The sequence below is a fragment of the Lacerta agilis genome, chromosome 7 (genome assembly GCF_009819535.1).
Source record: "Lacerta agilis isolate rLacAgi1 chromosome 7, rLacAgi1.pri, whole genome shotgun sequence".
NCBI classification, from domain to species: Eukaryota; Metazoa; Chordata; class Lepidosauria; order Squamata; family Lacertidae; genus Lacerta; species Lacerta agilis.
In genome coordinates this window covers 60969174-60995193 of record NC_046318.1, presented here as the reverse complement: position 1 = coordinate 60995193, position 26020 = coordinate 60969174, and the positions used below count along the sequence as shown (strand labels likewise).

At 41.7% G+C, this 26020-nt stretch overlaps 1 protein-coding gene across 2 annotated transcripts; it reads left to right on the top strand.

Annotated features, from left to right (window-relative positions):
- Positions 1-3359: 3359 nt before the first annotated feature.
- On the top strand, positions 3360-19217 carry TMEM64 (transmembrane protein 64). Of its 2 annotated transcripts, XM_033155537.1 has the most exons (4): positions 3681-3686; positions 3718-4517; positions 16661-16816; positions 17629-19217. In XM_033155537.1, the coding sequence occupies exons 2-4, from the start codon at positions 3735-3737 to the stop codon at positions 17818-17820; spliced, it is 1131 nt and encodes a 376-aa protein (XP_033011428.1). In that variant the 5' UTR covers positions 3681-3686; positions 3718-3734; the 3' UTR covers positions 17821-19217. The 2 variants fall into 2 exon arrangements, with proteins under 2 accessions (XP_033011427.1, XP_033011428.1); XM_033155536.1 differs by having other exon boundaries at positions 3360-4517.
- Positions 19218-26020: the final 6803 nt, after the last annotated feature.

The window sequence follows — 26020 nt, the reverse complement described above, 5'->3', positions numbered from 1 at the left end:
TTGGAAGGGACCCATGGGCCATAGGTCATCTAATCCAACCCCCTGCAATGCAGGAATCTCAGCTAAAGCATCCATAATGCAGGTGTCACACTGTCAGAGTGGTAGCTAGCTATGTGGGTGTAGTGTAATGAAAGAAACATAGTAGCACCTTAAAGATTAGCATATGATCCTAACCCCACTTACATGGGAGTAAGCCCCATTGTATTCAATATTTACATCTTAGTAGACATGGTTAGGATTGATCCAGGCCCTTTCAGAGATCCATAGAGGCCCAGGTACCTCTAGCCGTAATAAACCCTGTCCTGGGCCTATTGTTGTTCAACGTCTTTATAAATGAATTGGATGAAGGAATTGAGGGGATGCTCATCAAATCTGCAGATGACACCAAACAGGGAGGGGTAGCTAATGCCGCAGACAACAGAGTCAGAATTCAAAATGACCTTAACAGATTGGAGAACTGGGCACAAGCTAACAAAATGAATTTCAACAGGGACAAATGTAAGGTTCTGCACTTAGGCAAGAAGAATCAGATGCACAAATATAGAATGGGGGACACCTGGCAGTGCATGTGAAAAGGATCTAGGGGTTTTGGTGGACCACAAGCTTAACATGAGTTAACAGTGTGATGCAGCAGCAAAAAAAGCTAATGCTATTCTAGGCTGTATCAACAGAAGTATAGGGTCCAGATAAAGGAAAGTACAGTCATATCCAGTGCTTTTTTTCCTGGGGGTACGCAGGGGTACGCATACACTTAAACATTTTGTGAATCTTTGTACTTTTGTCCATTTACTGTATTTATTTTTCCTGATTTGAACTATAAAATGGTTATTTTCTTGAGTCAAAATGAGAGTACATTTAAACATTTTTTTAAATAGAAAAAAAGCACTGGTCATACCTCAGAAGTCGAATGGAATCTGTTCCGGAAGTCCGTTTGACTTCCAAAACATTTGGAAACTGAGGCCTCGGATGTTCGGATTCCAAAGAATTCTGGGTTTGTGGCGTTTGGGAGCCAAAACGTTCAACTCGCAACTTCCGAGGTACTTGGAATACTGTGTCCAATTCTGGGCACCACAGTTTAAGAAGGATGTTGACAACATGGAATGTGTGCAGAGGAGGGCAACCAAGATGATCAAGAGTCTGGAAACGAAGCCTTACAAGGAGCACTTGAAGGAGCTGGGAAAGAGGAGGCTGAGAAGAGATATGATAGCCATCTTCAAATATCTTAAGGGCTGTCACATGGAGGAGGGAGCATGCTTGTTTTTGTGGGATGTAAAGGTGAAGTCAAGCACAACATTCCAACAGAGGACTAACGGCATCCATGTTCTAACCGGTTTCTGTGACAACCAGGTTGTCAGTTGATGGTAGTTTTGAAAGATTAACTGCTCAGTTGCAGTCACCTCAGGACCAGCTTCCCTCTGGTATAATTTACTTACTTGTTATGTAACCTAAGCCTGCCTTCAGGTACAGTTCTGTAAACATGAATGAATCTGAGAGTAAATAGTTTTATATTAACATGAATCAGATTCATGTGTGTTTTCTTTAAGAGGGATTCAAATGGATTTTTAACCAGGAAGGCATCTTCATTAGTAGAACTTAGACGAGTCAGCAACAAGCTGATTGCTGCATAAACTTATAAAGGGGATTGTTTAACTCTGCTAAAGTAAACCTTCCCACAGTTTTCTCCTGCTCTAAAGGGTAGGACTCGAACCAATGCCTTCAAGTTGTAAGAAAGGTTCCGACTAACATTTGGAAAAACTTTCTGACAGTTAAGAACTGTTTAGCAGTGGAACAGACTCCCACAAGAGGTGGTGGACTCTCCTTCCTTGGAGGTTTTTAAACAGAGGTTGGATGGCCATCTCATCATGGATGCTTTAGCTGAGATTCCTGCATTGCCTTAGGGGGTTGGACTAGATGACCCTTGGGATACCTTCCAACTCTATGATTCTATGATTTTATGAAACATAAAAAATGCAAAAACAAAATGAGGCACCACAAAAGAGTAAGTGGTTTGTCTATATAAATATATATATGTCAGCTGATCTTGAGAGGACATGTTCTCCTGGTATAATATGGTGCCAAGAGAACAGATGCATATTTATTAATATGAATATTTTAAACTTTAATATGACAACAGCTGTAACATTTAACAAAGAAATTATCTTCTTTGCTTAAATGGACAGCTCCAAGCTGAGAAACAAGTTGTGAAACTTACCAGATGTAAAAACATTAACAAATGTACAGTATAAATGTGAGGCCACCTTTGAGCTTGAGGCCCTGAGTCAAAAGGCCCTCTGCCCCCCACCCCAATTGGCCCAGGATTGTGCTGTGACAGTTTTTTAACTTTTGTGGGCAAAAGTCCACTTCATCAGATGCAGCATACACGTGTGTGCAGAGAACAAAAAGAGAAGTAAACAGTGGAAACAAATGTCACAACATGCAAAAAATACAGTTCAACTGAAATTTGAGCAGCTTCCGCAGGAGAGTTAAACACTCCACGCTTGGCATCACTACCTACCATGGCTGAATGGGGGAGTTTGGTGCCCACCATTCCAAACCTGGGGCTCCTCTGAAATCTATGGGCTTCAGCAAGCCTCTCAGTGGGCCACCCTGTGACAGGTGCCAGGGGGCTGGGATTGACTCTGTGCCATTTGTGCACAGCCCATGTATACAATTTGTAAACACCCACATAAGCAGCCTGCATGTAATATATATAATGTGTGAAGCAAGTATCCTGGACATTCTGCGTGAAATTCCCAGGTATGCAGAGGCTCACGCACAGCTGTGTACATGGGAGGGGACAGCGCATGTAAAAAAAGCATGATTTGTGTGTGGATGCCAACTTAAATAAAATATTGGGAGGAGGGAACATGCCTTGCATAATCGATCACAAGGTGTGGTGCACGCACACTATTTGAATGACAATGCCCATCTATTTTTCGGGGTGGGTGAGCGGCCCCCTGAAATATTTTATTGAGAGGGGCGGGCACGAAGGGACCATAAGAGTTGGCTCCACTCGTGACGAGGACGCCCTTTCACGCGTTTGCGTGGCAGCACCCGTGTTCTGCGCGTGAAACTCGTTTAGGACCATGAGGTAGGTAGGATGCGGTGATGATTCGTGAGGGCGACGCTCTGCGGGGAAAGCGAAGCCTCCGTTCAACGGCTGTTTTTCGTCAGGGGGGCGTTGGTTTGCTCTCTCTGAGGGGGACAGATTCGTGAGGGCTTTCCTTTAATGTGTGCAGATAACGTATCTGCGTGAGGCGGGGACAGAGGCCCGCGCCCCTCCCCCTCGCCCAGCGCCGCCCACCGGCCTCTTCTCTCCCGCTGCCACATCGTCCGGCGGCGGCGCCGTCTCCTCCTCCCTCACGCGGGCGGGCGGCCGCCTCTGTGCGGAGGCTCCCCCACCGCCGCGGCTGGAGCCCAGAGCGGGGCGGTGCTTCCACGAAGAAGGCGACCGGGTGGCGCGGCCTTGAAGAGAGCCGGCGGGAAATGGAGCCCTGCTGCCGCTCCCTGGGACGCCTGCTCCGCCAAGGCCTCAGCCGCCGAGCCCGCCTGTTCCCCGTTTAAAAGCTCTCCCGCCCGCCTCGCAAGCCTCGCTTCTCCTCGGCGGTGGCGGCGCCGGAGATGAGCGAGCGGCCGCCGCCGCCTCCTCCTGCGCCTGCGAAGCCGGGAAGAAGGCGAAGCAGCCGGTCGCTTTGGTCGCCGTAGACGCCGCCGAAGCAGCCGCCGCCCGGGCGATGTGGAGCTTGGGCGCGACGGCGCTGCAGCTGCTCTCGCGGGCGGCCAAGCACGCCTTCGCCCAGGGAACCCGGCAGGACCTGAACCGCTGGCTGCCCAGGCAGGGGGCGGCGACGGCGGCGGAGCCGAGCGAGGCGCCGGGCCGCGGAGGAGCCTCCGAGGGGCTGTTTTGGGGAGAGCAGAACGGGCTGCACCATTACCCGCCGCCGACGCCGCCTCCGCAGCACCACCCTTCCGTGGAGCCGTCGGTGGAGATCCTGCTGTGCCAGCTGCCCGAAGTAGGTCCCGGCTTGTCCGAGGGCAGGACGTGGCGCTGCTCGGGCTGCCTGCTGGGCACCTGCTGGTGCAAGAGCTGCCTGAGCGCGTGCTTCTTGGCGGCTCTGTGCTTCGCCTCGCTCGCCCTGGTGCGCCAGTACCTGCGGGACCTGATGCTGTGGGCCGAGAGCCTGGACAGCCTGGCCGGCGTGCTGCTCTTCACCGTGGGCTTCATCGTGGTGTCCTTCCCGTGCGGCTGGGGCTACATTCTTCTCAACGTCGCCGCCGGCTACCTCTACGGCTTCGTGCTGGGTATGGGCCTCATGGTGCTGGGGGTCCTCATCGGCACCTTTATCTCCCATGTGGTCTGCAGGAAGCTGCTGGCAGAATGGGTGCTGGCCAGGATCCAGGGCAGCGAGAAGCTCGCCGCTGTCATTCGCGTGGTGGAGGGAGGAAGTGGCCTCAAGGTGGTGGCTCTGGCCAGGCTCACCCCGATACCCTTCGGGCTCCAAAACGCCGTCTTCTCTGTGAGTAGCTCTTTGCAAAGAGGATGCCCTTTGGTCTCAGATGCCTGGCTTGTAAAGGTTATTAATACAGAATATAAAGCACAAGAGAGTCATTTAGGAATAGAACATATATATTCTGCCGAATCTAGGTTTTGTGTTCAAATTGTAGATGGGGAGAATACAAATGATATTGAAAAGCATTGCTTGTGAAGATAGACTTGGACACTCAGAACTGTTTCAAAGATTTTTGTTTTTCTCCATGGGAGTGGTTTTGACATCTCTCTCTCTCCCCCCCCCCCCCCCCCCCGCTTCTTGCAGGATTACAAAAGTGTAACTTTTAAAACATACAGGGAAAACTATTTATGGTGCAATCCTAAACTCATTGAACACAATGAGACTTGGAAAACATGCATAGGATTGTTCTATTAGAGTGGGGAAATTAGCAGGAAAAGGTTGAAGCATCCTTACCTACAGCTGCTTCCATTGTTGATTAGCCCCACAGAAAGCAATGTTTTATTATGGGTCTCTTGGGCTACAATCAACCATTACACACGTTTGAGTGCAACTTGTACATTGGTCCAAGTAGGATAGTAAATTCCAGCTGCCTCTTTCATATTTTATGAAAACTCTTCATGGCTTTTAAATTTCCACATAACTTCAAAAATTCCTTACATGGAATCTCAAAATAATTCTTAAGGAGAATACTCCTGCATCAGAAAAAACTCCAATTTCCTTCTAACATCAAAAGAAAACTCCTTTAGAAGGAAATGAAGGTTCAATAAAATTATGGGGGCCAATTCTGTTCTTCAAATTTATGTGGTACCATAGCATTACTGTTTTTCAAACTTGTGTCAACAATCCTCTTGATATTTTAAATAGGGAGGGTTAACTTCACATTTTCCTATCAGAAAGTTGTAGGTACTGTTGAAAAAAAGCATGTGTCTATCTTTGTACAAATTTAAAGCGACAGGAGAGAACTTGCAGTTAACCCTTGCTTGAATATTATAAATAGGTGATCCTAATATTTTATTTTATTTTGGCTGGGAAATCTTAACCATACTTTGTAGTTTGCTCTTATTGTAATCCCCCCCAAAAAAATAACATGCAGAAAGAACATACAGCTATGTAGATCAGCAGCAGTGCTGTGCTTCCCCCAGAGTGTAAACATATCTTTGAAAAAAATCCAGTTCACTAGAGTAACTCTTCAATGATATTGTTAGTGATAAAGGGGAAAAGCAAGTGTTTAAAACACCAACAGTTTGAATTAGGGATAGCTCAGTTGGTAGAGCAAGAGAGACAATCTCAGGGTTGTGGGTTCAAACCACATTTTGGCCAAAATATTCCTTCATTGCAGGATGTTGGAACAGATGACCCTCGTGGTCCCTTCCAACTCTACAATTCTATGATTCTACATTTGTCACATTCAAGTGCCTTACCAATGCAGTCTTATGCATGCCTACTCGGATGTAAGCCCCACTGAGTTCATTGGGGTTTACTTCCAGGTAAAATACTGTGTAGGGTTGAGGTATGCAAACTTAAAAAAAAAGTTGGAGTTGACAATCTGGTAACAGTTTATTTTTTAGTACTTTTTAGAGGTTTAGTAAACCTTGTGGGTTTACTTTTTAGAATTGCATCTCCAGTTACTTTGGGATTACTGCTATGCTGCTGAGCTTATGTGTTCTTCAGTTTGTGTTTATCCTTATTCTGTGATGCCCTCTTAGATAGTCTCCCAGCTCTTTGACAGCTGCTTCTGAGTAAACAGCTCTTGTGAAATGACTACAACATTTAAAGGACTGAACCATGTGGGCAGATGTTGATCATATTGGTGTCTCCAAGGATTGGTTGACGTCTGTGCAGTTCAGTCACTTAAACATTCTCCCAACCCTGTGGGAGCTGTTTACAGTTAAGTGGCTTTCACAGTACCAGAAGATTGCCTAAAGGTGCCTGTGTGTTGCCCCTTAAAACGTACTGTGCTTTAGTGCACCTGCAACATTTTAATTTGAGCCAGCAATCCTTTTTGGAGCAAGCACCCCAAAGTGTAATTCAATAACAGTAGATCATAAAAGAGTATGAGACTGTGCATTCTCTGATAACAATATCACAGTGGTACTCCTAAGAGATAATAATGAAATTCAACGAAAAGTCTTGTGGCACCTTGAAGGCTTTTATTATGGCATGACCTTTGGTGCATCCATCTGGTGACATGGGTTCTGCTCCACAAAAGCTTTTGCCATAATCAATTTGCTGGTCTTTAAAGAACTACTCTTTGCTTTTTGCTTCAGCAGACTAACAAGCCCACTGTTTTGAAAATTGCTATAATGAAATCTAGTAATACTATAAATGGATGAACCATGGAAGACATTAAATCACATCTGTAACTCATTTCTGGAAAATCATATTTCAGTATGCTAGATACATAGGGACATCTGGATTCTGTAATTTAGTAGGACATCTGGAACTCCTTTCTATTACTTTTTTCATTATTTTAGTACCTGTGTGAAATTGATATTCTTTGATATGTGTAATATTTCATATACTTTTGGTATGTGTAATATTTCATTATACCTTCATGGTCTATCTTATATGATGGTTTTTCAACTTCTTTATTGTTTTCGGGATATGCTTTCCTAGTTGTCGCAGCTTTTCACAAAATAAGGATATAACATACCGGTAAATGGTATGTTAGGAGTCTGGTCCTAGCACTTACAGTTGCTTTCTTAATGGCATTCTGCATGGGAATTTCAGGGAACCAAGGAACTTTTAAGTAGTCAGAGAAAAAGTAACCTAAAGACTTGTCATTATTAGCACCCGTCTGACTCGAGAGACAATGGAGTACACCTCTGGGGATGAAGTCAAATCGCTGGAGAATCACAGCACCTGCTGGGACTGCAGAGACTAGTAACTTGTAACAGCTGCCTCCCGCGTTGTTTTTGCTTTATTAGCACCGGAGTGACTTCTCTGGGGCACAAGCCTGAGCAGTGTGTATGGAGGTCCTGGGCTGCCCAGACAATAAGACTCCCCTCTCAGCCTTGCTGATTTGGTACAAAGGAAAACAAAATAGTTTGGCGCCAGCTTGGCTGCAGGAGTTGCTGAAAGGAGGCATACAAGGCTTAAGGACTTCACTGTACCTTTCTCACTAATTGCAATGGCAGCAGAGGTTTAGGATCAGAGTTTCCCCTCTCCCCCCCCCCCCCCGAGTTGACAAGCCCAGTTTGCCCCTCATTTCCCTCGACAGCACATGCAGTAACCGCCTTCTTGACCATTGGACCCACTGTTGGTCTCATCCACTCAAGCACTGGAGCCTGACTTTGCACACAGGGAGTCCCTAACTCACCAAGGGATTGAGACCCATTGGCTACCCTCACCTGGTTTAGCCGGGGTGTGGCTGCTGTCGCATGCTGATAGCTTATCGGAGCCACAGGTGAGAGCTGAGTGCAGAGTGGGAATGAAAGGTGGACAAACTACCCCAGAAGGAGCACAATGTGTCCCCCACCAGAGGTACTACCCTAATACCCCATACGCTCCAACTTACAGACTAGTTTCATAGAATTCTTACATTCTTACATCCAAGTCCTTTATGAGTATAAACTGATGTGACATGTGTGAATTTTTTTCAGTGGGGTGTATACATCAAGCCCTTGAATAATTCTGGAATATCCTAAGTGCAACCATCAGGTTATGCTAAACTGTTACAAGAGAGTAGATTCGGAGATTAATTATAATATCAGATGATTTCAGTTAGCTTGAAAACATGGTGGTACTCCCATTACTTCTTTTACTTTTGGAAGCTTGTAGAAACTGCTTGTATGTGATTCTAAGTACTGGTATTCCTTTTAAGATGGAACAATAAAAACTGTCTGGAAGTGCTCCAGTACAGGAAAGGATATACTTTCAGAATTAGTAAATAATGGTCTATTGGAATAAAGGTACTTGGAGTCTGTTAGGAACACCTAGATATCCATGCTGCCCAGACCTAAACTTGTTTACAGTACTTGGAAGTAAGTTCCAGTATGTTCACTGGGACATAATCCCTCTCTTTTAGGTATATTAGGATTTCAATCATAAACTAGGTTCATGGTTGTGAAAGGCAGGCATATCGAGAGAGTGCTTCCTTTTTGAGTGCCTTTAGTTTATCTGTTCTGCAATGCAGTGTGCAGGACTGTATGTTAATGGATGCTTGATGCATGAAGCTTTTCCTACACAGATAAAAATCTCAGTGTAAGGAAAAATTGTATGCTGTTGCTGGTAAAGTGCAGGACAAGAGATTTTGCTACAAATAGCAGGATGAATTGATTTAAATCACCACAAAACCAGACAAATTGAAATCACTTAAATCCAGAGTATCATATGATTTGTGCTCTTCTGGATCAAGGATCCACATTAGTTGATTATATAATTTAAGATACTGGTTTGCAACTAAATAAGAACCTTTAGACTAGCTGGGACTAGGAGTATGTTCTGAAGCCTTTGATCATGCAGCTAGCATGCCATTAGTGCTACAGAATTATATTTGCTGGAGAGGCAGGAAGAATAGTGAGATTTGTTGGCCTCTCTATGTACAAATATCGGTGTTGCTAAGCAATATTACTTATTTGAAGGCTAACTACACAATCCACTGTATGTTTACTTAGATACAAGTTCTACTCTGTTCACTGGGACTTACGGTACTTTCATGTAAGCCCAAGGCTGCAGTTGTATTAATGTTTATTTGGGACTAAATCCTATTGAAATGATTGGGGCTTCCTTCTAAATCCAAGTGCAGAGAATCACACTGTACACATGAAAGTGAATTTCTCCATGTGATAAATGGCAGTAGCCTCCTTATTTGGTTAGTAGAGTAATAAATATTCAGCACCTGAGATCTGATTTTATTGCAAAGCTCAGGTAGTTGTAAAGCAGTTAAAAAAAAAAAACCACACACCCAACCCCTCTCCCATGTAGGTTGGTCAATTGATCTGGTGAGAGACAAGATTACTGGTATGTCTTCTGGACCCAACCCCCTATGATTTGACTATTTTGAGTGGTAGGCAGCACATAATCAGTACAACATGTCACTTATTGTGTCCTATTTATAATGCTTGACCTCAAAAGTTGGCCTTTCGTCCTCCTCCTTTGGCATAAAAAGCAAGTGTTAAATCAATCTGCTTGGTAACAGATCATCAGACAATAAAGCTAAAATCCTGCAACTACTTAACATGAAGTAAGCTTCATTTAGCTCAGTGGAACATATTTCTGAGTAGACCAGAATATGCTTGCACTTTAAATGTGGGTATCAGTACTTTCATGAAATTTAAACAATGCTATATTTACAAAGAAACTATAATTGAAATATAAAAACAGAAAGGAAAGCAGAAAATGTGATATAAATTTTCAGCTTCCCATGATCAAGTTAATAAACGCTCAAGGCCAATGCAGTTAAGGTGCTTTCAGGACCATGTGTCATCTTCTGGCCCATGCACTCAACAGCATGGGTAAAGGTCAGTGACTTTAAATAAATAAATAAATAAATAAATAAAATAAGATGGTCCTGAATGTAGGTGTAAGTGCATTGTATTGGGTGATGTTGCATGTTTATTAGCTTGATCATGGGTGGGTGTGTATTTGCATATTATTCTCTTTTCTTCCACAGTTAGAAGCTACTGTGTTTAGTTGCAACCAGGAAAACATTTCAGTGAGGACTAGGATTACGTTTATCCAACGTGTCAGGTCAAAGGTACTCCTTGACTCTTAGAGTGACAGCATTTCCAGAAAGATAAATAGCATTTGACAGTGAAGTAGTTAGCAGCCCACATGTCTTATCAGATGAACTACTTTTGAAAAAGCATGTCTTATTCTTGAGATGTATATTTGCTCTTTCTGAAATATATAAGCAAAAATAGAAACACGAGAGGAAAAATTATACGTAATTTTGCATAAGAGTATCCAGAGAAAATACAGTGTTACCTCGGTTTTTTAATGTCTCCGTTGATGGACATTTCGGTTTTTGAACACTGTAAACCCGGAAGTAAATGCTTCGGTTTTCGAACACACCTCAGAAGTCGAACATGCCACGCACCTTCTACTGAGTGCAAGCTCCTGAGGCCTAGCTGTTGGTTGTTGAGTCCTTGGTTTTTGAATGTTTCGGAACCTGAACAGTCTTCCGGAATGGATTATGTTTGAAAACCGAGGTACCACTATACTCATTTCTGCAGGAGAATGTTATAGTAGACATTCCAACCCTGAACAAAAAGGTTCATTCCATTTTATTAACTTATTAAGAGTTATATATGTCAAACTCACCAAATCATTCATTTTGGTTGTAATCAGAGCCTTTCTCATCCATTTTAATGTTGAAGAGTACCCCATTTTTTAATATCCATAAATTACAACTTTAGGGCTAATAACAGGTTGTCAATGCATTTTTCAGATGAAAAAGCAAAAACAAAAAAACCCACCAAACCCCAAGGTTTTGAATTTATTTATTTGCATTTAAATAACAATATTACAGATGGATCTAATTTCAGTTTACACCTGGTCATCTGATATATTACATCAATCACTTTCTTCCAAACTTCAACAACTGGAAGGTATTTCCATCACAACGGCATGAAGGTGTCACCTGATGATTGACATCTCCATTTATTAGAAGTTCCATAAATATTGTTGACTTTTATGTGGGGTGAACTATTTGCATAATGATTTATATTGTGTTTCAGCAATATGAGAAGGATCTGATAGACTGAAAAACATATGGCTGTTACCTTTTTTTAAATCATTGGCCCCCTGCCCTTCATCAGTTGAAGTTAAGGACATTCACACACTTTCACTGAGCACAATAGGCAAATATTTCTGTGTAATTTTGAGCTGGTTCAAAAGGTGTTTCATGAATGAGGCTGTTTGCTTGTCTGGTTATAATACTTACATTCCGTTTGATAGATCCAAGAAGCTCTCAAAGCAGCTTACAAATTATTTTTTATGATATGATTGTATTCAGTGATAGTTTTAGGAAGAGAAATAATATAGCATCCATATGATGCTAGGTTATTTTGGAAGCATTTCCTGTCTTCATCCATGGTCTTCCCTGCTGTTGCCAGGTAGCAATCCTACTGAGGATCTCTGAGGCAAAGGAACTAAGGCTCAGCAGCTGGACCTCACTCAGCCCATGATGGAGGCAAGTCTTGGTCAAATCAAGTAGCTATTGTCTTCCTTCTTCAAAATCTACCTTGAAGAAAGACTACAACTACTTCCTCCTACCTTGAAGAAAGACTTTCTTAATACCAACTGTATGTAACATTTGGTAGTAACTTATTTTGGGCTCTAAATCCTTGTTCTAAGGAGCTCAGGGAAGATGATAGTATTGTTGAAATGAAGAGACAGAATTCCCTATCCCCAGGATACATGAGGTAGAGAGGAGGGTGGGTGGGTGGTGGTGGTGACGTAAAATCAATTAAAAATTGTGGTAATCCGGTCTTTTTTTTTAAAAAAAAGAAATCTGAATTTTAATACAAACATGTTGAAAGCCACAACATTTATTACTATGTGTGTCCCTTGGTCCCAGGTAATTATATTTTCCACCTACGTGTTCACTTCTTATATTATAAATATTTATGATGCTACCAGGCAAAAAGCCTGGGCATTTGTTTTTCATATCATGGAGGAATACAGTTTTGTGAGGTAGCTACTACAGCCAGCAACCATTTTAGGCACAGCCAATTGATATGCATTTGCTGATGCGCAGGTCCTTTTGGACCCAGAAGAAGGCAGAACGGAGGTGGCCGGTGTGCTGGGCGGCCAGAACGGAACCCCCACGTGAAATGGTTGCCACCTGCATCTGCAAAATTCTAGGCACTTGCTACCGTCTGATCTTAGTCATGGTTATGTAGACGTAAGCCCCACTTTGTTCTGTGGGATTTACTTCCTTATAACTGATCAAAGGACTACAGCCTTAGCCTTCAAGTAAGTGGTCTTGATTAGTATTCTTGCATGTCTACAGCAAAAGCCAAAAAAACATAAATTATGTTTCATAAATCTGTGGTGCTAAAGGTTTTGAATTATGCTCCTAGATTACATAAAGATAGATAAAAACCATGTTTTAATTGTTAAAGTAGCCTGTTAGTACACATATATTTAGGAAGGGTAAGAATTTCAAAATGAGGAACTTAATAGAAGTTAATCTAATCAGTCTTTTTTCTTTTTCTTGGTAACTTAAATTAAAATAGATAACTACCGGTAAATTAAAACCAGTCTGCCCTACTTGCAAAGCATTGTGAAAAATAAATAAAAAAGAATAAATATCTGATTATCCCTCTGTCTCTCAACCAAGAAAGTAACTTCCTTCAACTGTGCAGAATTTGTGGTTTGCTTCTTAGTGGATTACTATGGTGCATGGTCTCCAAGCTTAGATGGTCTGCATCCACACACCCCCCCCTGAAAAGGTGTTGAGATGAAAATCTTATCTGGATCCCTCTGAGGTCTAAACTGCCCATGACGTTAAGTGCATTGCCTGCTGTGTCCTTTGGGGTTCTTTTATTTGCTAGTAAGTGTGTGTACACATGTGTCTGGGACTCAAGGCGGCTTTGCATAGATAAAATAAAAAAGCTAAAAACAGAAAAGACAATAATTAAAATATTTTAAGATAGATCCATTAAAAACACAGGCAACAATAAAAGCCTGTTGGAATAGAAACATCTTGACCTTCTGGCAGAAGGACAACAAGGAGGGAGCCTGTCTACTTTGTCTAGGAAGGGAGTTCTGAGATCTTGGAGCAGTCACCAAGAAGGCCCTCTCCCATGTCCGTGCTAAGCTTTCCTGCAAGGATAGCAGGACTGGGAGAAGGGCCTCGCCTGAAGACCTAAGAGCCTGGGCAGGTTCATATGAGGGAATAGGGGTCTTTCAGATAGCTTGAGATTGGAGTGGCACCTCGGTGACAGACTCTGCTCCCATTGCACACAAAGTTTGTTTGAATATCTGCTTTCTATCAAGTCGGACTGTTGCTTCAACACTGACTGGCAACAGTTTTCCAGGACAGGAGTCTTTCCCAGCCTTACTTGGAGGTGCTGGGGATTGCTGAATATAAAACATGTGCTCTGCCACTGAGCTGTAGCCTTTCCCCCAAACTTTCTGTAAGGATTTGGGTGCCTATGTTTGTATGGGTCAGGGGTGGAGTCCGCTGACCCATTTCTATCCTTCCTCCCGCCATGTGAATCCTTTCTTCATGGTTAAAATGCCTATAAAGATTTTTAAAAATAAAAGCATAAAACTGTGTTTATTTTCTATATCTGAAAAATGTATGGTGACTTTAGATTGGATTTAACTGCATCTTGATAATGAGTTCATTAGACGTGCCTCTTTCCTGCTCTATAATACTTAGTCCTGAGCCATTTTAGGATGAAAGATGAAGCAAAGTTCATGATCTGTACAGATAACATCTTACCAGTAGCCTGGGTACATTACAGGCTGAACAAGTTTACTGTTGAGAGGTGTTCATCTAATCCTTGTGCTTGTTCTGGAGAACGATCAAATTTAATGAGTGCCCTACTTAGTATATCTGGTTTCTAATTTAATATTTAAAAGGCAGAGAAAGTACTAGTTGCATCCTCCTGGCAATAAAGTAGGTCTCCCATGTGTAAGCTTTCGTAATGTCCCAGATTTCAGCAGAATTACAAAAGTTATCAGAAAGTGCCTTTTGGATATATAACACTGGTAAGTTAATTCACATACCTGTCAATAAAATCTGCTGTAAAACTTCTGCCTAAGTTGAATTCATGCTACTGATGCATATACTTTCTTGGATTTAGAAGTACTGTAATAAATTGCCTAAAACTGTGTAAGAACTATTTGGAGAAGTAATTTGTTCACTACTCAAGTGTTTCAGCTGATCACCTTACTGGAGTGCTAAAATGTATTTGATTACTCATGTCGCAGCTTCATTTTGAAGAAATATTGTTAAAATATCAACACTATTCTAAAATAGTGGCTACAGGCTATGTTGTGAAATAATTTTTTTAAAATCATCGTTCTAATGCTACATAATGTAATGGTAAAGGGACCCCTGACGACTGGGGTTGTGGCGCTCATCTCGCTTTACTGGCTGAGGGAGCTGGCGTTTGTCCGCAGACAGCTTCCAGGTCATGTGGCTAGCATGACTAAGCCGCTTCTGGCGAACCAAAGCAACACGCAGAAACGGCGTTTACCTTCCCGCCAGAGTGGTACCTATTCATCTACTTGCACTTTGACGTGCTTTCGAACTTCTAGGTGGGCAGGAGCTGGGACCAAACAATGGGAGCTCACCCCGTTGTGGGGATTCGAACCGCTGACCTTCTGATCAGCAAGCCCTAGGCTCTGTGGTTTAGACCACAGCACCACTCGCTAAAACAAATAGAACTTAACTACAAATTAGAAACTGTATTTCTAAATATATGGAAAAAGCCTACCAGCAGTTGGGCTATTAAACATGACATACTAGATTACTTTCAGAGCCTCAACACTGTTGGCAATATGTGTTGTCACAGGCCTCTAGTATGAGTACTAGAATGTTTCTTTGTCTTCCTGCGGGCAAGCTCCTACTTGGAATGTAACTGATAAATACATTCATATTTTAAAATATAATGTATTTGTCATACTGTATTTATAAGTACTTGGCTATATATCAAAGGAGCCATACCCTGGGAACGGCTTCAACTGGCTGGCTAAACCAGGTGAGGGTAGCTGATGGGTCTCAAACCAGGTGAGTTTGGGACTTCTGCATGCAAAGACAGGCTCTGGCAGATTGTGCAGATGAGACCAATAGTGGGTCCAGCAGTCAATAAGGCTATAGGGAAATGAGGGGCCTATGGGGCTCATCAACCTGGAAAGGATAATAGTTGCTTGCAGGATATCTTTGGGAGAAGAAAAGGCTAAGGAATAAACCCTGCAGAAATCTGGAGTGGAGTCCCTAAAGCGGTTGGATGGCACCTTGTATGCCTCCTCCTGGCAACTCCTGCAGCTAAGCTGGTGTTAAACATACTGTTCTGCTTTCCTTTGGACCCCATCAGCCAGGCTGAGAGGGGGGGAACCCCAACACCTCCATACACAGTGCCCAGGCTTGTGCCCCAAGGAGGTTACTTCAGTGCTGCTAATGCAGGGTTTGACTTCACTTCTGGAGGTGCACTCCATTGTCTCTCAAGACAGCCAGGTGCCAACAAAAATAGCAAAAACCTGTCATAATCTCCAATTCTGTTTGAAAGTTATTTATTGTCTATCCCAGATTTCACTAAGGGGTTCAAGGCAGCATACATGATCCCTCCCCACCTTTTGTAATCCTTATGTCTCCTCAATACTCGTGGAGCACCCTCTGTCATTATACCACAATAACTCAAGATTATAAAAGATTATGGTTATTTTCCATAATCCTCATCTTGCATCCTTTATTGTAAAACCTTCATTTTGTACAAAAATTTGGGGCAAGCAGTGTGATGTCTGTAGAAAGTGGTTCAAATGAAATATAGAACAGGAGCATCACTCTGGACTGTGATGCAGAAATATAGTCAATAATGGCTTCTTAAGAACACTACAGTGTTTTGAGAAAAAGCTTCCAATTTATTTCCGAACCAAATCTGATGAAACACCCTTAAAAACAAAACAAAAGGAATCTGGTATGAACTGCAGAGTTCTGCAGTTGCAGGAATTATAGTAAATGGCATATCCTACTTGAACTGTACAGTCAAAAGCTATACAAAAAAGTTGGAAAAGAGAGATTTAACTGGAAGAACTAATAGGTATATTTTCATAAATGTATTCGGTGGAATTTTCCATGTAGCTACTTATTTACTTCCTGCTTTGGACCTTTAGCTGAAATAAGTTATGCATCTAGTAATCCAAAACAATTGTAATATTATTTTAACTTTCACTTTTAGCATTCCTAAAGAATTTTTGAAATCCTTAAGCCAATTAAAATATGTAAAAATATTTTCCCAGTAGACTTATGTAGCTTCATAGATGTTGTCATGGATTTTGTACTTCAAAATAAATTTTAATTACCTGATGTTCAAATATGACCACTATGGTTGTACTCTTAGGTCCATTGAAATAAGTGGTTCCTGTTAGCCTTGGGGCTGGTGAAGGTGTCTTTGGGAGATTTAGAACATGTAACTAATCAAGAGAATTTCTTTTTTCAGGTTACATTTTATGCCTTCTTTTTTATTTAGATAACAGATCTTTCATTACCAAACTATCTGATGGCTTCTTCCATTGGATTGCTTCCAACTCAACTCTTAAACTCCTATCTGGGCACCACCTTGCGCACTATGGAGGATGTCATTGCAGAACAAAGTGTTAGTGGCTACTTCATTTTTAGTTTACAGGTAAGCCATTTTTTTAGCCCTTACTAAAAAAATTCATTTTTGTAGCCTTTTGTCTCATTGCAGTATGTGTTTAATGAAAAGTAAGTCCCACTGTCTTAAATGGTATTCACTCCCAGGTAATCTGCATGGTTAATATTGGCTTGGGTCGTAAGGCTCCTTTTATTTATATTATACTGTAGTGCAATTCTCTTTGAAAGCCATCCAAGTTGGTGGCCCATCACACTGTCTTGTGGGGGCGAGTTTTGTAGTTTGAGCATACCGTAGAACCTCTACTTACAACTGCCTCCACTCGCAGACGTTCCAAGTTGCGACCGCGGCAAACCCGGAAGTAACTGGCGGGTTTGCCGCCGTTTGCACATGCGCAGGAGCGGCGATCACCATATGCGCAGAATCACCGTATGTGCAGAATCAGGCAATCACCGCTTGTGCCTGCGCACAATGGCGCCTCTTCCAGCGACCTCTTTCGCCATTAGGATGGGCCTCTGGAACTGATTGTGGTCGTGAGTAGAGGTTCCACTGTACGTTGTGTGAAGAAGTACTTTCTTTTGTCTGTCCTGACTCCCCACATTTAGCTTCATTGAATAGCCTCGGGTTATTTGATATGAGAGGAGGAGAAAAACTCCTTCCCTCCACTTTCTCTGCACTGCACATATGTGAACACGACATTCTTTTTAACGCAGTCGCTGCTAGCGTGACCTATAAAGCCAATTTAAAAGTTCACCTTTCTCCCATACTTTGAATCTTTTCCTTGTGCGTATTACTGCTGTTGAAAATGTTTTTTTAAAGCACTGTCACTTCTGTTTCATTCACAGATTGTAATAAGTATAGGCCTCATGTTTTATGTTGTCCACCGGGCTCAAGTGGAATTGAATGCAGCCATAGTCGCATGTGAAATGGAAATGAAGACATCACTTGTTAAAAGCAGTCTACCAAGCAACAGCAATTCATCCTTTTGCAGCAAGAGGACGCTTGCATTTTCTGGAGGAGGAATTAACATTGTATGAGTCCCCCCCCCCTCCTCCCGAAGTATTATATTAACTTTCTTTGTGAATCTGGACAACCTAACATATTGCCTAGACATCTCAAAAAGACTTAAATCCCAAACAGTGGAGGATGCGTTATAGTTCAAACAACCTTGGTGGTTTTTAAATTGCAAAATGGGCGGCTTTTTGTAAGGTGGCTAAGTGACTGTAAATATAGATGTAAGTCTGGCTGCACCTTTTGTCATTATTATACGTGTCATGGCCTGTAGTCTGCACTTTAGGTTTGTTTTGTGTTTCCTTTTTCAAACAGAGAAATAATGCCCTTAAAGCAAATACCTTTTTCTTTTCTGCTTAGTGTTATTTATAAGGCTGACTAATAATATACAGTAGATCTTTAATACTGGCGAATGAGTGTAAAGTATGCCGCTCCATGTACAGTACTCTTGAATGTGCTTAGCTTTCAAAGTATTTCCAGAAAGCAGTATGTTCTTCTCTCACGAGCAAGAGGGCAATCCAGCAAAGGGAAGGTTCTGCTTCTTAGGGCTGGGAAGGCAAAACTCTAGTACTTTCTGAAAAGGACAGCTCTCTCTCCCAGTATCCACAGTCATTTCCTGTCTGCGACAGGTTACAGGGTTTCTCCACAGTTCTTTTGGGGACCTGCTAAAAAGGAAAGTGCGGGAGCATTTTTGCTATTTGGGGACTATTTGGCTCCCTTACCTTGCTTTTTTTTAATTTCTTGTGGGGCCAGGGGGAGAACACATTATATAAATATTTGGTTGAATGTATTTTTGTAAGCCACTGAAATATTGTGGAGCCATTCATAATTTTCCACGCAAGTTTAAATCCTACATTGTGGGACTGAAGTGCTCTTATATAACGTTTTAAGTTACACTGTGTAATATGCAAAGTAAAAGAGAAACTACAAAGAACTTAATATGATTGTGGCCAATAGCAGTCTGAGGGAGAACTTGTAGGTGAAATACAAGTCTTTGACCTGGTTTTATCATCCTCGTTAGTGACGAAAAGGGCTCTTCCATTACAATCCCATTTCTAGCTAGTTAGAGTTTTGGGGGGGGGGGTGTAGATTGGCTTCGCTTTGTACTGAGCACCACAAGACTTGCAAAGCAGGAGGAACTAAATCTCTCTGAAAATACTATGGTACTAACAAATAACGTGGCCTTTATTTTATGGGGAAGACCTTTTGGTTTTTCTTGAATAAAAGCTTTAAAAATCAACACAGTTCCTCCCTAATACTTTTCCTCCGGTCATCAAATGATGCTTTTCTGGTATGTTTTGTGCAGTACGTTGGTACTTGTACCAGTGAAATGCTGTGAAGATTGCATGTGCCCCTTCTTGTTCTTTGCATGTGTGATACATTTGCAAAAATTAGGAAAAACAGGTTTTCCATCTTAAAAAAATAAATGACTAGAAAAGGGCAGAAATGTCTTTCAAGGCTCAGGAATCCGTAAATGTTTTTAAAAGAATATATTTCATATGATGTGATGGACTCTCCACAGAAGGATCGCCAAGTCTCTTCTTCGTGGGTTTGAACAGACTGAAATAATCTTGTGTGTGTCAGTACCATAATTCTTTACAGATACATATTTGTATACTCTCAAAAATGCTTCATAGAAGTTGGAACCAGCACAAAATTACTTTGAACTCAAATTACCTTATTTTTTTGTCTTAATTAGTTTGTTGTCAACAATAAAGTACAATTTGGGCTGTTACAATTTTGTGTTAACTTATTACCCCTCCCTTTCTTTTTTGTATGTGTGTCACCTGGATGGAATCAGTTTTGGGTTTGGGTTTTTTTCCAGTTATGTGTAAACTACCATCTGTAGAAAACAAGGGTCACAGTCTAAAACCATATGTCCATTAGCTTCAGTGGGCTTAATGCCACCTAACTTTTGTGTTTGATTGTGGCAAATTGCTTTCAGGGTTATAGTTAGTCTGGAATAGTTTGCTATTGAGAATATACCATACTTTTTTTTGGTACAGTAATTGCACAGTTCCAATATGTCCCCAGTCACCTTGAAATTAGCAACATTTCCTTTCTTGAATCCATTGACATTTCTGGAACTACTTGCAAGCAACTTTTTTTGGGGGGGTGTTTCGCGTTATTCTCTTACACCTGCATTAGTTTGTCCCTTTTGAAAACTGACAGTTTGGTTACTATTTAAGGGCACTGTTTGACAGTGAAAGATTGCTGATCCCTTTGTTACCAAGGGTTTTTATTTGAAAAGTAACTCCAGTAAGCAAAGTAACCTGGATGTCATTTCACTTAAGACTTTACCAATACATGTATTTTGTGGATTCCTTTGATGACAACAATAAAGAAGACTTTGCAAAGCTGTATTCTCAAGTGCTTTTAGTTCCATTGTGTTTTGCAACCAAATTAACTTCACTGTGTAAACATTTAAAAACAATAATCTCAAAGTTTCTGCTTTTGGCGTGATAACTTGTGTACAAGTTAATAGAAAAGTATGCATAAAAGTTTTTTCTTTTGTTTTTGTATCTTGCCAATCATTTTATACAATAAATTCACACTTTATTCTGCTTGTGTAGATGCGAGCTTTAAGTCTTCTACTGTAGCATGTGGCTTGGCTCATTTGATAGAGCCACCTATGTATTAATAAAACTGAACTGTTGTTTTGAAGCAGGCAGCCATTGCTGTTAGGAGGCCTCTTGTCTGCTGCTGCTCAATGTGGGTTAAGCTACAGGCATTGACTCCCTTTGTATGTTAGTATGTGGAGGATCTTATTTAGACTTAGAACACAGGAAAGTCTTTCTAGTCGAGCATCCTGTTCTTTTGTGGCCAACCATATGTCTATCAGAAGTCCATAAGCAGGGCTGCTTAAAATAGAGGAGAAAACTTGGCATGAGTACCACTTCTGCATCCTGCTCTGTTTTAATGGCTGCATCGGAATTCTGCGTGTTATCCAAATACTTTCCATGCACGTTAAGAAAAAAACTGTGTGATGTCTGGAATTTTTGGAGTGTTATAAACCTTTTTGCATCAAGCCAATTGCTTTCTTGGAATATTTTAATATCTCTTTCATGCCAAGTCTTATAATCTCATCAAGACCTGGTGTGTGTGTTGGGGTAGGGGTGTCAGTGTAGTTGAGTGAGAGAATCGGTGTGTTCTTGACAGAACCACTGGCACTGACCTGTATTGTCACACATAAAGCAGGGGCCTGGTCTGTGTCAGTTCTAAAATTGTAAATGTGTTTTACATATGATGCACCAAACGTGACTTTTGTCGATGGAGCACAAAGCACCCCCTAAGATCAAGGCTTTGCATATGTTTTCAGCGCAGACATTTCAGGCTAAAAAAATCAGATGTTTTTTAAACAGTATAGTGTGCAATAGACAGCTGTTTTGTTTGTAACATGGATCTTCAGACTGTCCAGTTCCAAAGAGATCAGATCTGATCAATTATTATAAGTACCTGAAGATTATGAAGTTAATTCTTGCTGTTTCCTGTAAAACTGAAATACTTCTGAGGACAGCAATGTTACTTGTTTCCATATCTCATTTTAAGCAGCTGATTCAGAGTTACTGTACCTCGCAACATGATGTGCGAAGGCTAGAAAAATTATGGAACCCCCCCCCCTCGTTTTTTGCTTGAAGCCTTTTTGGTTTTTTCCTGAAAAATTTTAAAAAAATGGATTATGAAATATTTTCTTTTAGAATGATGAATGAAATATTTAAGGTAGGAAGGCAAGGTGTATGGAAAACTAGAGGAGACATACTTTTCAGTATAAATAATAATTTGTTTTACCATAATGTTGTTGGTTTCTGTTTTTATTTTTGTCATAAACCAGCAAAACCAAAGAATTGCTAGGCTCCTTATAGTTCAACAACTTGTAGCTCCATTTGTGACAACAACTTTAAAAATAAAGGCAATTCGCAATTATTGTCTAAACTACTTTTAGGTATGATAATTCTGTAGTAAACCAAGGTATACATAATGCATTTTCCTGAAGTAACAAACCAAATTTTCTTTCTTTTTTTTGCAATTGAGTGGCTAATGAAATTTTCTGAAATAAATAAATTGACTTTTGATATGTAAAGACTGTGAAAAAGTTTGCACCCGCCATTTTCCTGAAGCTTTCTTGTTTCCCCAGAAATTTTACATGTCTATTCCCAGCCCAACATTTTATTTTCCTGTATAAAGGAGATCTGTGGCATGAAGTTTCCGAGCTGTTGAATTTTGCATCATTAATATCTAGAGCTATACTGACAGTGGCGGATTTAGAAAAATGAGAAGCAGAGGGTGAAAGACTGGGCTGGGAAAAATTGCATGGGAGGCTGCTCTTGATCTTTCAGTCTGAAGACAGCCGGCAAGACTCTGAATACCTGATGTGTCTCTGCTCTATTGATCTATCTTGCATAGCTCACCTAAAGGATGGCCACAAAATCTTCTTGCAGGCACAGAGGGAATTGCTGAATTGCTGCCTATAAACCTACCTGAATTCTTTCCTTTCAAACCACACTCAATTTCGGCTGTCACTACTCTGTAAATTAGGTAGTTATACCAATTCCACCCCCCCAATAATCTTCCAATTATAAGTTAATATCCTGCCCTTGATTTGTGGGAATTAATCGGGAATACAAAAATTAGCTTTCTTGTGGAAAACTCCACAAATGAGTTCCTATCACCACACAGGCGCTAGACAGACATACAAGAAGATGGCGAGAGGAGTTGTATTTGAATCTGCCTAAAGTAAGCTTTACTTTAGGCAGAAGTAAAGACTCCCTAGAAAAGACCCTGATGTTGGGAAAGATGGAGGGCACAAGGAGAAGGGGACGACAGAGGATGAGATGGTTGGACAGTGTTCTCGAAGCTACTAACATGAGTCTGGCCAAACTGCGAGAGGCAGTGAAGGATAGGCGTGCCTGGCGTGCTCTGGTCCATGGGGTCACGAAGAGTCGGACACGACTGAACGACTGAACGACTGAACAACAACAACAAAGTAAGCTTCCTTGGGGTCAGTAAGAATTAGTTGCTACTGTTGGCTGGGGTGATAGCTCCATCGCCCCACCCTCCTGCAAGGCTAGCAGCCAACCTATTTGCTTAGCTGGGGGTGCAGAGAGGAAAGAGTTATGAAGTGTTTATATGCAGTTCAAACAACAAGATAGATGGTGTGGTCAATGACCCAGTATGGTGTGTTGTGTGTGGGCACGCTGCATTTGCTCTCGTCCTTGGGTTTTATTTTCACTGACTTTTGTCAACTGCCTTGAACGAAAAGGCCCTAATAATCACAGAACTTGAAACTTAGTACCATTTGCCAGTGTTGAAGCCTCCCTCCCAAATCCACAATTTCCTGGGGCAATTATTACCCTCTCAGAAGGGCTTCTGAACATGCTTTGGAGAGCAGCATTTCAGAAACTTCAAAAGCGCAGAAGGGCCTGCAGCCTCTGCCCCTGAGGAGGGGAACTCTGTGAAAAAACAAAACAAAAAAACTCTGGGTCTATATGTGGCTCAAGGATTTCTCCTCATTTTCTTTTCCATCACTGCCTGTACAGCATGATAAAGAACTTCCTTTAGAGCTTCAGAATATTTCTCGTATTTTTCACCTTGGCTTTAATCTGTTTTCATCTCCATTAAAAAACACAAAACACTTCATCTTTAAACTAACCAACCAAAAAGGATACGGGTGGAATGAGACACAAGGCATTTCCTTTCATTATTTTTTGGGGGAAATCCTTCACTATTATCTTTTTTTTCTTTTAATGGGAAATTTCTGCATGCTGTGTCTGATGCGTGAAGAAGGTTTTCTGTGCCTGACAGATATGACTGGTGTTTTCCTGCACCCCACAGGTTCATACCATCATTTTCCACCCACACTGTTTGAGCTTCCTTGAGCAAGAATGTCAAGCCTAGGCAATGTGTAGCTCTCTCTGGATTTGGGCATGAAATATTTTTTTTAGTCGATACCCCTGCCTCTGAACTGATGCCCCTGTCCAATGGTGCTCTTGTAGTATAGCCTTCAAGGGCACTGGCACTTTCTTGCCTCATCTGTGATTTTGACCATGACCACCTGGCACAGGAGATTGGGGAATGCATCAAAATGCCACAGTGGCCTTGGTGGTGCCTAGAACGCTACTAGTTCAGATGCATTATGGGTTTAATCTTTCTATTCCCAAAACATTGCTAGAGGGGATTAAGCCGACATGTGATTCCTTCAGGAAACTGACCTGAATCTGTCTGAGGCGGGCCCATTTCAGTTCTTGATTCAGGATTCATCTAAATCTTTTGCGCACGCTTAGCATATGTATATGTGCACACACTTTCAATGATTTGTGTAGCAAATGGTCAAACAGTTTGCTTTCAGGTGTATATTATTAGGGACTGCATGTTGGCTATGCGTATCCTGCCACGTTACTGGTATCAGGCAGTCAGGCAGTCATGCTGGAGGTACTGCCAATATAATTTCTTCACTGCATTGGTTGACCATTCTAGAACATTTTTTTGTTGGTTGAACCATGTTCAGATCAGTCCTCCAGGTTCATTTAAGAATTCAAAGGCCTCCTTTGAGCCTTCACATCCTGGGTATCTTGACAACAAAGCCAAATCTCAGTCTCTTTCGTTGAATCATAGAATTGTAGAGCCCCCTGAAATGCAGGAATCTTGCCCAACGTGGAGCTCGAACCCACAACCCTGAGATTAAGAGTCTCATGCTCTACCAACTGAGCTACCAGTGACTAAAACCAGTCTTTGCAAACACTGTTTAAAGGGGTCCCATCCCATTGCTTGATTTGCACAACGGCGCTATGGGTTCCTCCCATGCAGCTTGTGCCAAATGAGAGGAAAACTTGCCTGCACCCACCTCCGAATTGGTCATTTTGCTAATCTCCCATATACGTGTCTGTGCAGAGATTACAAAGAAGAAAGGCAGGTTGCTTATCTGTTGGTTTTTGTTGTTCCAAATGGCCATCTGTGTAGTCAACAGGCAGATCATCCTACTTCCTTGTTGCTAGCCTACCTTTTGATTTGGGCTTGTGTATAAATAACCAGATGGAGATCCTTGCACCCACCTTTGAGCCACGCTGTGGCTTGGGGTGGGGAGTGCAGGCTCTTCCCAGCTCTAGTTTCCAAAACGCTGTTCTGTGACTGCATAGATCAGTGGTGTCCAACTTTTTTCAAAGAGGGCCAGATTTGATGAAGTGAAGGGCCGTGGGGGCTGACCAAAGGGCCGACCAAAGCTGTTGACCTTTTTTTAGGATTGAAATTGTTGAGCTTTTTTTTAGGATTGAAGTTGTTGAGGGTTGTTTTTTTTTTTAAAGGATTTTTACCTCAGGAAATAAACTGCCACTGAAACGGACTTTGGACGTGCCTGACATAGATGGTTGCTCAGCTCAGAGAACAACAGCTACACCTCAGGAGCATGCCATTCCGTGTAGCTCTATTATGGGATGCGTTCCCTGCTGAAAGATGAGACTCCTGGTCTGTATTGGCATTCTGCTGGCTTTTGAAGATGCATCTGTTTACACAAGTACTTCCTTGAGCTCTCGACCTGAGTCTCCTGCTTTAATAGCTGTATTGTTTTAATGGGATTTCTTTTCTTGTGTGTTTTTTTATTATCATTGATATTTAGATTTTAATGTTTGCATAGCTAGTTTTTATACCACTTAGAAGTTTATTTTGGCACCAAGTGGCATATAAATAAATGATTGGGTGTGAGAGCTCTCCTTTGAAAGTTTACTTTGTAAACAATGCCAATTGCTGAAAGTAATCAGGGCCTGTTAGGCTAAAAAGTCTCCACCTTTGGGACTCATTAGGAAGCTCCTGTTAATAAACACATTTACACAATCAAGTTTTCACTTTGACCCAGCAGAATTTTTTTGTATTGAATCTCTATAACCTGCTTAAGCACCCCTGTATTTCAGACTGGACTGGGAAGCCAGTGGCCCTCCAGATGTTATTGAACTCAAACTCCCATCAGCCCCAGGCAGCATGGCTGAACAGCCAAGGGTGATGGGATTTGTAGTCTGGCAACATTTAGAGAGCTGCAGTTTCTCCATATCCTCGTTCCTAAGAGATGAGTAACAGATGCATCTGTGTAGTTCAGCTTCAGATCAAAACGTTTTTTTCTGTTTTTTGAGGTGATGCCAGTGACACATAACAACCTCCGTCTAAAATGCTTGATCCGTAATGATTCTTTGACATGCGAAAGACATCGCTGGATAATCAAGGGATGCGATGAAATTGCCT